This window comes from Ambystoma mexicanum, chromosome 9, assembly GCF_040938575.1.
Source record: "Ambystoma mexicanum isolate Mex_15411 chromosome 9, UKY_AmexF1_1, whole genome shotgun sequence".
In the NCBI taxonomy this organism is placed as follows: domain Eukaryota; kingdom Metazoa; phylum Chordata; class Amphibia; order Caudata; family Ambystomatidae; genus Ambystoma; species Ambystoma mexicanum.
Genome location: NC_090931.1, coordinates 681,348,149 through 681,360,672, shown reverse-complemented (window position 1 = coordinate 681,360,672; position 12,524 = coordinate 681,348,149). Strand labels below are relative to the sequence as shown.

General features: G+C 43.7%; 1 protein-coding gene across 15 annotated transcripts in view; it reads right to left on the bottom strand.

Moving 5' to 3' along the window:
* ABI2 (abl interactor 2) overlaps positions 1 to 12,524 on the bottom strand; it is a 1,586,546-nt gene that overhangs the window by 310,800 nt on the left and 1,263,222 nt on the right. For all 15 annotated transcript variants that reach the window (XM_069615537.1, XM_069615533.1, XM_069615538.1 and 12 more), the window contains one exon: positions 5,510 to 5,668. In XM_069615537.1, coding sequence (XP_069471638.1) covers positions 5,510 to 5,668 — 159 coding nt within the window. The remainder of the gene's footprint in view (positions 1 to 5,509; positions 5,669 to 12,524) is intronic.

Genomic DNA, 12,524 nt, shown 5'->3' with positions numbered 1-12,524 from the left:
TGCAGATGACATGCAAGTCCTCATCCCCATTACCGGCAACCACACCAGTGACCCCATCACCATTAATAAAGTATTCAGCACCATTCAGTCCTAAATGTCTACCCACAACCTCTGCCTCAATGAGAAAACTAAGCTACTCATTGTGGGCTCCCCCTCCCACCTCAAATCCCTGGACCCCTCTTACACCTCCTTCACTATTGATGGCACCACCATTCCTGTCCTCAAATATGCCAAACCCCTGGGGGTTATACCTTGACGCTGAACTTTCTACGACAAAGCAGGTCAACTCCCTAGTATCCTCAACTGCCTACACTGCAAAACCTATTTCGCTAAGCAGATAATTCCTGAGATCCAACAACTGTCTCACACTCTCTAGAGACATCATTCTGAGCAAACTTGACTATTGCAATGCCCTTTTCATGGGTACATCTGCCGCCAACCTAGCAAAACTACAGATGCTTCAAAACGATCCCTTGCGGGTGGCACTGGGCCACCGTAAATCGGATCACATATCTGCAACCCGGCAGGAAGTCAACTGGCCACCTATAAAAACTCAGATTGACTTCAAGACTTTATCCATTGCACACCATGGCATCTACAACGAAGCCCTAAAATACTTGAATGACCACATCGCAAGAAAACAACACTGTCGCACTCTATGTTCCTCCAATCAGCTTATCCTAGCAGTACCACGTTTCAAACTTGCCAGAGCAGTTGGGTGAGCTTCAGCACCAAGGATCCCTCCCTTTGGAACTCCTCCTCCGCACCGAAAAAATTAGCCCTTATACTCTGCATTCAAGAAACATTTGAAAACTTGGTTATTTAACAAGTATGACTAACTATTAATTATTAGCTACATCTTTCTTTGTTTTCACTACCATCTTTCCTATTTAATAATTTTGTCTACAATTTTACTGCTGTATCCACCTGTACAAACGATGTGATACCCGTGGGTCTGGGCGTTACACAAATGCAAAAATAAATAAAATAAAATGATGCCGTCTGACAAGCCTACTTGAGCAACTCACCCCTGCTATGGCACGGTTTCAGAGTTTTGTCTCTGATCGATGCCAAGCAGTGAAGATTGGTCAGTTTACTTCAGCTCGTACTTGGTCACCTCTGGCGTCCCCAGGGTTCTCCGCTCTTGCCACTTATTTTTCGATATGCTGCCTGTTACGCCCATCGCTCCCACGTAAATGCTGTGGGTCGAGGACATCTTGCTGGATCCTTTAATAGATCTTTTGGGCCCATAAATATTATCTCGGTTTTAAAAGGGTTGGATTGAAGTTAATTATTAGTCAGCCATAGTTTGATTTCAGTAAGGCAGGCCTCTGAAATTATGCCACAGTGTGTGCATAATTGGCCAATGTGCAAGACGTGTTAATAACCTTCATGGTCATACTGCCGCATAAAAATACCTTTTTGCTTATTGCATCTATCTTTTTGCTGCTCCTGCCCAGTGGTAAATACAGGAAAAAAGAAGAATGCTTTGTACGGCGTGTGCTGAGAAAAAAACAAAACAAAGAACTGGTCAATGGATGCCAGTTTGTACTTTTTGTCATATCTTTATCCACCACAAGAGCAGAACACTGGTTTGGCCATATAAATAGGTTTGGGCCTGCCATGGGCACCTCAAAGGGTACAATTGTTTTCTTTGCCTAAGAGGTCTGTTAAATCATACTGTAACTGCCCCGCAGGCTTCGAGGGGGCCTTGATCCCCAATATGTCAACTGCTTTTTCAATGGTTCTACAAAAGGCAGCATTTGGGTGATTATAAGTGGTGCCTGCTACATAGTCAAGTCTGGATACGTGCCAAGACCATTTGCATGCCGCAAGTCCACAGCCAAAATTTCAATTTCACCTGAAAGTAATTCTGACAATGAGGTCTGAGGCAAGCTCAAAGGTTCCATGCCATCTAGAAAAAGATCACCTTCCTCTTCATAAATTGCCTGTATCAAACAGGAAAACTGTGCTATAGACTCAGGAGTATAGCTTTTTTACTGGCTGCGGCTTACTTGCCAGAATGGTCTTGATCCTTTAAATCTGAAGGGACTGAGCTTTAATGCATGTAATGGCTACCCTCATGGATACGTTTACAGAAAAATTGAGCATTTCATTTTTTCATTCCTCCCACTGATCATTCGTTCCACCTTTAGGAGGAGAGGTTGCCTTATTGGGTTCATAGTTGATTCAGCGCTCTAGTCTCTGATTGACTCATCTTTCTTTTTCTGCGAGTACGAGGAAGAGGAGTAACCAGATTTACTCGGGTGGGACCTGTGTTTCTTCTTATGCCTCTTCCTCTGCTTCAGGGGTCAGGCCCTTGGTATACAACTGAAGATTTCCCCCTAGAGCAGGGCGAGTGCTAACTCAGCCCATTCCATAAGGACCTTGGGATTCATGGCTTGACAGGGACCACATTGCTCAACATTGTGGCAAGTGCAGGCGGCATACACAATTATTGTGGGTATCCATCATGGACATCTGACCGTTGGAGTCCCTGCAGCACTTGAACTCTGAAGGTACATGGGTCCCGGGCATAGTGACAGTTTAAAATAATCTTTTGAGTGTTTCGAGAAAACAGTGGAAGTCATGTGGACGTCACATGGTGTGCTATTTACGTCATGAAAGCATCACTTCCAGGACCATAGAGTTGAACCATCTATGAAGGAACATGCCGACCAACACTATGCCCGTTACTGGGAATGTTTACAGGACAGGAGCTGCTGCAGGATATCTATCAAGATAAGCAATATTTCGGGGGATGCAATCCATTGGAAAGGGGTTTGAATCTTAGAACACTGCTGTCCGCATGAATGAAAACATCAAAAACAACATTTGCAAAATGGTGGGAGAATTATTTAACTACCTGTAACTATAGTGAGAGATCTGCTAGAATTGAAGACGACGTGTCAGAATACACTGCCGCCTTAACCATTTCTGATTTTAGTCCAATGAGAAAATCTATTAACCCGGCCTGGAGGATAGCTCCGGGGCAACACGTTTGTCTTGGAAGCAAGACAACGCAGAGCAAAACCGGTTAGAATCCCGGACCTGCGTTGTTAAGTGCGCAATAAAATATTAAATAGTATTATTTGCTCTGGTCCAGGAAATTGCTTGCAGATTTAATCGGATACCATAAGACTCTCTGCAATACCATACTTGAGTATTTGCCAAACAAATCTTTCATTTACTTAGGTAAATAGTCCCATTGAGCCAATAAAAACAGCAATATATTTCTCCATGCTATTTCGTATATCTTGGATCAAGTGGGCTAACAACATGCATTCACATTTTACGAGTGTCTAACCTTCAAATCCTGCCTGGAACAGAGGGTATCACATTTGTTCCATAGCCCATTGTGAAGAAGATGTAATTTATCAGAAGAGTCTAAACCTACAACTATATGTTTCTGACAGTGTCCTCACTCTTTGTTTGTGTAGTGAGATTGTAAAACTTGCTCGCTTTTCCTCAGTTACAGCATCAAGCCGGCAATCTGCATAGTATTCAGTTACTGCACTAAAACCAGGTATGCTATTTAGAAGAATATTCAGCAAAACAATATGCTAAATGAGCCTGTGGCCTTCAATATGCGTTCATTTGTTCAATTAATTTGAAGTCACTAACTGCACTGTACCTTCTGGAAGACATGCTGTATGCAACACTAGACACCAAAAGTAAAAAAGTAATCTGGCTTGCTTTTGTATGTTGTGCCCTAACATAATGACATATGTTGTGTCCCTAACATACTAACATATCTTTATTGTTATTGTTATTTTGCATTTATATAGCGCCTTATATACCATTGGTATGGTCTGAAGGCGCTGGTAGGTTGAACGCCCTTGGGAACCAAAGTTCATATCAGTAGAGAGTTAAAAAGGGTGCGCGTGAGCACCGGGTATGTGTGGAGCTCGTGCGGTATCCGTCTAATAGCGCTTTCTAGCGGTAGGTGTGCGGGTTGAGAGGTCAGGAGTATGTGTTAGTTCTGGCAGGATTTATCCAGATCGGATGTGGCTGCGTTAGGCCTGAGGAGAATGCCTGGCTGGGGGGTGTGTAACCAGCAGTGATTACTTAGAATGATGTGGGGTGAGCAACGAGTGTAGGTATGAGAACAGTTATACCGAATGGTGTCATAGTATCTCTGTGTTCTAGTTGAGTGTTGATGTAAGGAGAGAGTAAGCGTGGTGGTGAGATAAGATGGGTTATGTGCCCTTTCAGACATTCTCTGCATTCCAAAGCATACTATATACGTCACGTGCTCCAGTCCGTTCCATGCACTCCTATCCACTCCATGCATCTCAGTCTGCATCATATATTTCGGTCCGCTCCACTCATTCACGCATTCCGACTTGCTGCTTGAGTTCTAGTCCGCTCTGTGCGCTCCAGTTCGCCATCCGTACTCCAGTCATTGTGGGTTATGTGTTCTTTAAGCGTTCTCTGCGTTCCAAACCATACTTTATACGTCACGCAATTCTATGCGCTCCAGTCCGTTCCATGTCCTCCTATCCACTCTTGTCTGGCCCACGCGTGCACTCTTGTCTGCCTCAAGCATGTACTCCTGTCTGTCCCATGCATGCATACCTGTCTGCCTTACGTATGCGCTCTTGTCTGCTCTACGCATGCACTCCTGTCTGCCCCATGCCCTACGCATTTGGCAGCTCTATGTGTTCACTCATCAGTATTGGATGCAATCCGTGCTTGTTCGTTCTATACACTCCTTTTGCTAACAAAATGTTGAATTTATATCACATTGTATTGTGATCATCAGTTTTGATGGACCCATTTTCATTGATTTAGGAAGTATGGGGTCTTAATGAGCATTGCAAGTCTATACATCAACAGAGTAAGTCTAAAGATGTTAATGTACACATCGTTTCTCCAAGCAGGTAGTAGGGGGTAGCTCTCTCTTCGGCAGGAGCTTCCCTCTGGAATGGCCTCCCTGCCCCTCTCTGACTTGAGCCGGATCTCCTTAAGTTCCGGAAGCTTCTCAAGACCTTCCTTTTCGCCTCCTCCTGCCCTCTCCCCATCCCCTGCTAGTCTCCTCCTGCCGCCGTGAATGGTTGCGTGTGTCCCTTATGAGTCTTACTGGGGTCAGGCCCTCCTCCGACCAGTCTTCCCCCGCACCTCTTCCTACCAGCACTTGCCCTCAGGCACCCTTCCCTGACTAGCCTTCTGAGGCTCATCCAAACCTGTCCTTGCACTATCAACCCCTATCCCTGTTTTCCCCCTGGCCTTTGACCTCTTGGGCACCCTTTAGCAATTGCCCAGCCCCTTAGGACCCCTCCCTGCAGCATTTCTCCCTTGTCACCCTCTCTATCCCTGCGCCCTTCTCTGTTCCCCTCCACCTGCACTTCTTATACTTCACTTGCACTATCCAAATGTCACAAGGCCTAGTAGGACCGTTATTATTACTTTCTCCTCTGTCTTGTGGTGCCTGAAAACACCTTCTGCTGTATAGGTGGCATACAAATGCTCAATAAATACATAAACAATTAGCAAAGGTCAGCCTTACCTGGGTTTTGGCTATAAAAAGGGCCTCCATTCATTTGGTTCTGAAGACTTGGTTGTGAGGTGATGGATGGTGGGCGCCTGTAAGGCAAGGAACCCCCGATTGTTGGAGGAGTGTGCCGAGACACAGGCCGATTCATGCTGTAGAACTGCACAGAATGAGCTGGGGAAAGCGGAGATCGACAAAATAATTAGGCCAAGAATACAAATGTCAGAAAAGTTTTAGTAATTGTGTAGTACTACTACTGTTGAAAAACATTTTGTGACGGCTTCAAATGATTGCTGTATGAAACATGCCTTGTGTAAAACAGTTCTTAAACTTGCTAGAAGATATAAAATGTTACTTTGATTAACATGCTCCTCACACTGCATTTACTGGATACTGAATGTACCAACCCTTTGTACTTTTAGGTCTTACAGCACCTTTTCATCCGACAAACGAAATATTCTGCAGCACCAGGACACAGAATACATGTGCTGATCAGCAGGACAACAACAACAACAAAACAGATTGTTAAAAAAAAATAAATAAATAAATAAAAAATAAAAAACAGTGGCCTCACCCGCTGTCTCCCTGTACCTCAGTCCTTTTTGGATCGGTTCTTCCATAGTATGGAAAATGTGGGTGCATATAGGGTGGGCGGCTAGGAACAACTAGATGGTGAGCAACTACTATTTCTCCAGCATTGGTATCTTACATAGATACACATGTTGCCCTCCCAACAACCCTCCATGAGGCTCATTATGGGATATATTTTTAACAATAAGTACCTGGATCATCCATTGTGAAAGAGCATAGTTGCTTAGAGTATGCTCTTTGAGAACAGTCTTGACATAGTACGAAATGACTAAACTAGAGAGTCCACCAATAGCTTCAGCACATATGTTCCATCTTCAAAGTTAAAAGCTCGGGGGGGGGGGGGGGGGGGAAGCCCATCATTTAAAGAAATGACTATGCTTTGTAGAAGCCTGGAACATGACCCCTTAAGCCTCAATTAGCTTTCACTGTGCTGTATGGCTGTTCAAGAGTACACAATGCACCCTGTTGCCTGTGGTACCATTGGTAGAGTCAAACCGTGGCTACTAAGATGTCCATGCGGGTCACTGACACATGGGTATCTTTGCATTGCATTCTGGTAATTCTAGCACAAATGCCTTGTTTAGGATCTTTGTTACTGATAATATTGAAAGCGCCCATAGCATCTATGAAAGGGCCATGGGAGGTGAAAAGGGGTTTTTACTTTGCTCCTTACTGTGATCTGACCTAAGAGCAGCCGAATACCCCATGTTTAAATCCAGACTCTTATAACTGTAGTCAAAGGAGGGATAGTGCAGCCCGAGACAAACTCCACAGCTCGATTCTGTTGTCCCCATGCAGGCAGCCAAGCAGTAGGGCTAAAACAAGCCCTATGTCCTTTAAATCAGGACAAGATGGTTGGTGAGCATGCCAACTGTATTTGCTTTTCAAAAGCATTTACCTTTCACCTAATCTTTTACTTGAGGACTCTACTTCACTCTCAACTCATGCTGAAGTGACACCAGGCTCCAGATTTGAGGCTCTCTTTTTACAGCCCTATAAACCTGCAGTGAAAGGCTAGATCGTTATTCCACCTGGATGTACCTCTTTTGGTGCTATGCATTCAACCCGTTCAGATCAATATGTAGACTAGATCTCACAATGAATGTCTCTAGACCTCTGATGCAAGGCTCTAGATTTTATTTTGGAAAGGAGGTGGTTAGACCTCCTACTGATGAATATTGTTTACCACCTCAGTCGCAGACAATACTTCCCGTACATGAGACTCTTGTAGACTAGACCTCCCATACATTAATTTATCATGAATGATGGTCTTTGCAAATAACGAGTTCCATAGCTGAGAATTGTAATGAATGAGGCCTATTGTATGCAAGGTCTTTCACCGATTAGGCATTTTGCAGATGAGGCCTCTTGCCCTTAAGTTGCAGAGAACAAAGTGCCTTGTTGCACCTCCGTAAAACAAGTTTTTGTCATGAATAGACCTCTCAAAGAACAAGCATTTCACTGGTTAAGTTGTCATGGAAGAAAACCTCTTCTAGTCAAGTTTCTTAAAAACAGGTTTCTGCAATATAACAGTCCTCCCATAGACTAGAGCTTTTGTAAGCCTGTGTTAGTCTAACTCTCTCATATATAATGCTCTAGCACGCAGCAGGTTTTTTTTATTGACTAGGTCCATTCATAGACTAAGTCCACTCTTAGACTACGCTCTGTCTTAGACGAACCTGTTCTAGCCTAGGCACTCTTATAGACTAGCCTGGCGTACACTAGCATCATCCATAGACTAGGCTCCTCAATCGGAGAGCCCGTCATAGGCAAGCCTTTCCTGTAGATGAGGCTCTCTTGTACACAAGACTAGCCCTTTCCGGAGACTACCCTTTTCTCTACACTAGGCGCTCTCGTAGGCAAACCTTTCTTGTAGATGAAGCTATCTCGTACACTAGGCCCAGTCAGACTAGGCACTGTCATAGTCGAGGCTTTTCTTTAGGCAAGGCTCTGTTGTAGACAAGTCTGTCACAGACTAGGCGCTCTTGTAGAAAAGTATTTTCCTGAAGACAAGGCTCTCCCAAGGACAAGCCTGTAATAGACAAGCCCTTCCCATAGATGAGGCCCGGTCGTTGCTGAGCCCAGGCCCCCTTTCCCTCTGTCATAGGATAGGCCCTCTTGCAGGCTAGGCCCTCTTTTGGGAAATGTGCTTCATAAGCCAAGCTCATAACAATTGACTTCAGTAAAAAGTACTAGTAAAAAGGAAAGGCCTACCAGACAAATGTCACTTTAATCAGAGGTTCTGTAAGCACTCTGTAGATTAGGTTTGCAAGCCTTCCAGAACAAAGACTGAAATAAAGCAAGAATCCATGTTGTGGTCAGGGTAAAGGCAGTAAAGACATTTCTCATACCCGTATTCCACATATGCAAGTAGACCAGGTTTTGAAAAGTATTTCCTTAGTATCAGTCATGGTAAAGAGCGAGCACACTTCAATTGACTCTACCCCGAAGGAACAAAGTTAACAAGTACATCCCCCCCTTTTAGGGGAGTACCAAGAGTGTAGAGGCACACAAACGGCACTACAGAAAAGGGTTTATCTGTAGCTTTCAGAAGATCTAAAAGTTGAAGCTGGAGGTTGAAGATTCTTGAAGAAAATGTCAAAGGAAGAGGACTATGGAGAGGAGTCTCAACTCTGTACGTGAGAGCAAATCTGAAGAGGGACTCCAGTGATGAAGCTAAAGGGAGGAATGCCTATTGCTGAAGCCAAACAGCCCGCAAATGAGTCTGATAGGGCACTAAGGAGAGTGCAGGCTCTGGTCTTACAATTGAAACTGCTTTATTAATTTCCAGAGGACTCCCAGCCCATCGACAGGGAATATTCAGAGCATGTGAATCTATGAATGATCCAATGCTGGATAACCTTTACTTAGGAGTATAATTATCAAGTCCTCTTTGCTACATGCTTATGTGAAATTTGAAAAGATGGGAATAACAGTGTGGCTGCCTATTTACTGAGCCTGTTAGCCAAAGAGCTCCACAGAAACCCTTAAAAGAGCTAAAAAGCTTTGAGCAGTGCACGAAATCCAGGTGAGAAGTTGCTGCTTTGCAAATGATGCCTAGAGGTGCAATTGAGGTCACCTCTACCCACACAGCAGGTACAATGATCCTAGTGGAAGGAGAGAACTCTGCACTTAAATCATGCTTAAGGACGAAGGAAAACATACATCTGGCAATAGAGGATTTTGCAACCAGTTTCACAAAATATGGCCACTGCATACGACAGTGTGAGAATCTAACATTTGTGGCCTCGTTAATAAATCTCTCTGTATATACAAACAGATAAGAACTCTCTGCACTTTTGAGATACAATTTGGAACAGAGGGAAATAAATCATTATCACAATGGACACTGCAGAAAATGTTAGGTATACATGACCACCTTTTCTGTATAGAATACTGTGCAAGGTTCAATATCGGACAAAGTCTGTTGCGCATAGAATCTTCAGCGAGGCGTCACTGCCACTAGAAAAAGTCACATACTAGTTTATGATTACAGGAGGCCAGCAGATTAAAACCGATGAGCCGAAATCAAGAAATGCATCTTAACACTGGATGAGGATTCTTGCGGGTGGATGAGAGTGTGAGGGGCAAATGCCCAACAACAGCTTTCTATAATGAGAAAACATCCTCATCAGAGTTGTTACATGAGCCAATAACCGCCAGGTAAATGCAATCCTGAACAACCAAGTGAGAAATTAAGAACAGAATGTAGTTCAAGGAGAACTGCAAACAATTCATATTCTTTGCTTATTGGCAAAATATGAATCACTCTTGTGAAGCACTTTGCTGCATCAAGGAATGCTAGATTTTATTAGGAAAGAATAACAGGATTGCAGTATACTAGAGGAGCTTGAACAAATTGACCAAGAACAGAAAAACAGCAGAATCAACTATCATTCTACCTAGAATTAAAAGAAGAGAGATTCATCAACTGAGGCTGGCGGGTCTGCAACACCAAACCTATTTGGTCAAAAATCAGCCACTGTGATTAGTAAGCACCCTATAAGCCGAGTTGCACCACCGCCTTTGGAACAAAGTGTAAAGAGCTGGAAAGTTGCATCAGCCCTGATGCCAGCATGAGGCACTTGGTGAATTTGGCCATTGTGAGGCAGATGGCAAGCACCTTGAATTGAGAATGCTAAAGGCCTGAGGAATTGTCTGCGTTTTTGATGAATGAGTAAGTGGAAGCAGGAATCCTCCAAGTCTATGGATGTCAAGGAATGCTATTAAGTTATTTATTTAGCCAAGAGGATATCCTCACCCGAGCCAGCTGCATCATCATCCCCAATGCACTAATACTTTCCAGACTTGATTATTGTAATGCCATGTACCTAGGAGCCAACAATTACATACACAAACTTCAAACACTGCAAAACAATGCACTTAGAACAGCCCTTAACCTACCTTTCAAGAAACATGTTTCTAACAAAAGAAGAGAACACAAATGGCTCAAAATCTGTGACCACATATCACTCAAAACGGATTCACTCACCTTCAAATACCTAAACAACGCAGCCCCCCCCCCCCATCTCCCAATCAGAATTGTAAATAGAACCTCCACCCGCCACACCAGATCCATTAACTCTTACTGCCTACAGGTACCCAAATTCAAACAAAAGAAAACGGGCAGTAGCAGCTTCCCTGTCATGACAGCACAACATTGGAATGCTCTCCCACTCAACATTAGAACAGACCAATCCTACCACAGCTTCAGACGAAATACTCTCACCTGGTTATGATCCAACGACCCCCATGACTGAACCGAGCACTCCCACACCAACAGACCTTAGCCAACCTGACCCACACCAACAGACCTTAGCCAACCTGACTGTACATATGTACATTCCCTTAATGATCAGCCGAAATGTAACCTACTGTATGTATGTATGCCATTTCACCAGATTCTACGAAATGCAATATTTCTGCCTTATACTCAATTGTGCCTTACCTTGTAACTAAGTTTTATGCATTCTTATCTTCCTGTTCTCTGTTGCGCCCCGTTACCTCTGGGTTTTGCGCACCATACTAAATGAATAAACAAACAAGAAGGGCCTCCATTCTCCATGTTTAACAAGGATGTAACCAAAGTACACTCCCTGATTCTGCTGAGTTGGAGGACTTCTTTTGTTGTAGACTTTGGTGCACCACTTCTTGCAACTCTGACAGCTAATGTTGAGGCGGTATGACAGAGGCCTTCCCTATGAATTCCACTTCAACATGTTGGTTTCAACGTGATTACATTCATTTGTCTGTTAAGTGTGCCTACTGTACCTGAAAATGGTCAATTAAGATGCCCAAGCCATGGTGTAATAGAGTTAAGAGCAGCAGAAAGGCTGATGTTTATCTGCTTAACAGCCCCTTGGACTGAGCTGCAGGACTTCATTTGTAAATTATCTAAGATACTTTCCCTTTCTTAAATATGCGCAGTTCCATTCTTATCCCAGATTGTCACATTCCCGAGAACCTCAGTTGGTGGTCAAAAGACCTGTACTGCTGTAACACTCCAGGGGAACAAGCAGTCTTGGTATCTGTGTTGATCGTCGAAAGGGCCTCATCAATTATCTTGGAAAAGAGATCCTTCCACTCAAACAGTATTTCCTACTGTTCTTGCTTGCACACCTCAGGCTGAAAGGGTGCACACCAAGGCCAGCATTGTGCAACAAAGTTCTCACTGTCACCATACAAATTTAATATATTTTCAGTTTTTATGACAAACATGGTTTTACAAAAAACTGCAATTGAGGCTTGCAGTCCAGTTGGGGCCCCTGTATTTTATTGTATATGTACACACACATTTCTCTCAAACCTTGAGGGAGCTCCTACCCTTTAGTGCAATCTTCTTACCGTAGTGGTGATTCACTATATCCAGGGTACTTCCACTGTCTGGTTTATCCCTCTCATAGGAAGGGCCAAAAAGCCAGAGACTTATCTCTCCGACTCCATCAGGGACTTCCTAGGTAATCTTCTGCCTCTCACTTCCTTTCCACTCTCACTATCAATGCTGCTTCCTGTTCTCCCTCAAACTAACTTCAATCCCACTCACATTCACGCACAATCTTCCAAATTGGAACCACTTCCTTAGTCCCAACCCAATACCTTCATTCTCTTAAAATCCTCCAAATGTCTCGACTAAGTCCCCCTACGCATCCTTCAACATCCTCTAAGGTGTCTTGGTCTTCTTCCAGCTCTACCAATCTCACCCAAATACCGCTCACTGTCAAATGACTGCACAATTGTTATTGATCCACGGATGATTAACTACACAGGAAATACTACAAAATACGGAATTCTGAATAGAAGTACATTTGAAGTAGTATTCACTACACAAATAGGCGTCTCCAGAGCTCAGTGGATGTGCCACAGAGCTGTTTTTTCCTGCAAAATTGTTATAGCCTGTCCTTCCTGCATTGAAGCGTCCACAGTTTACCACCATCAGCTG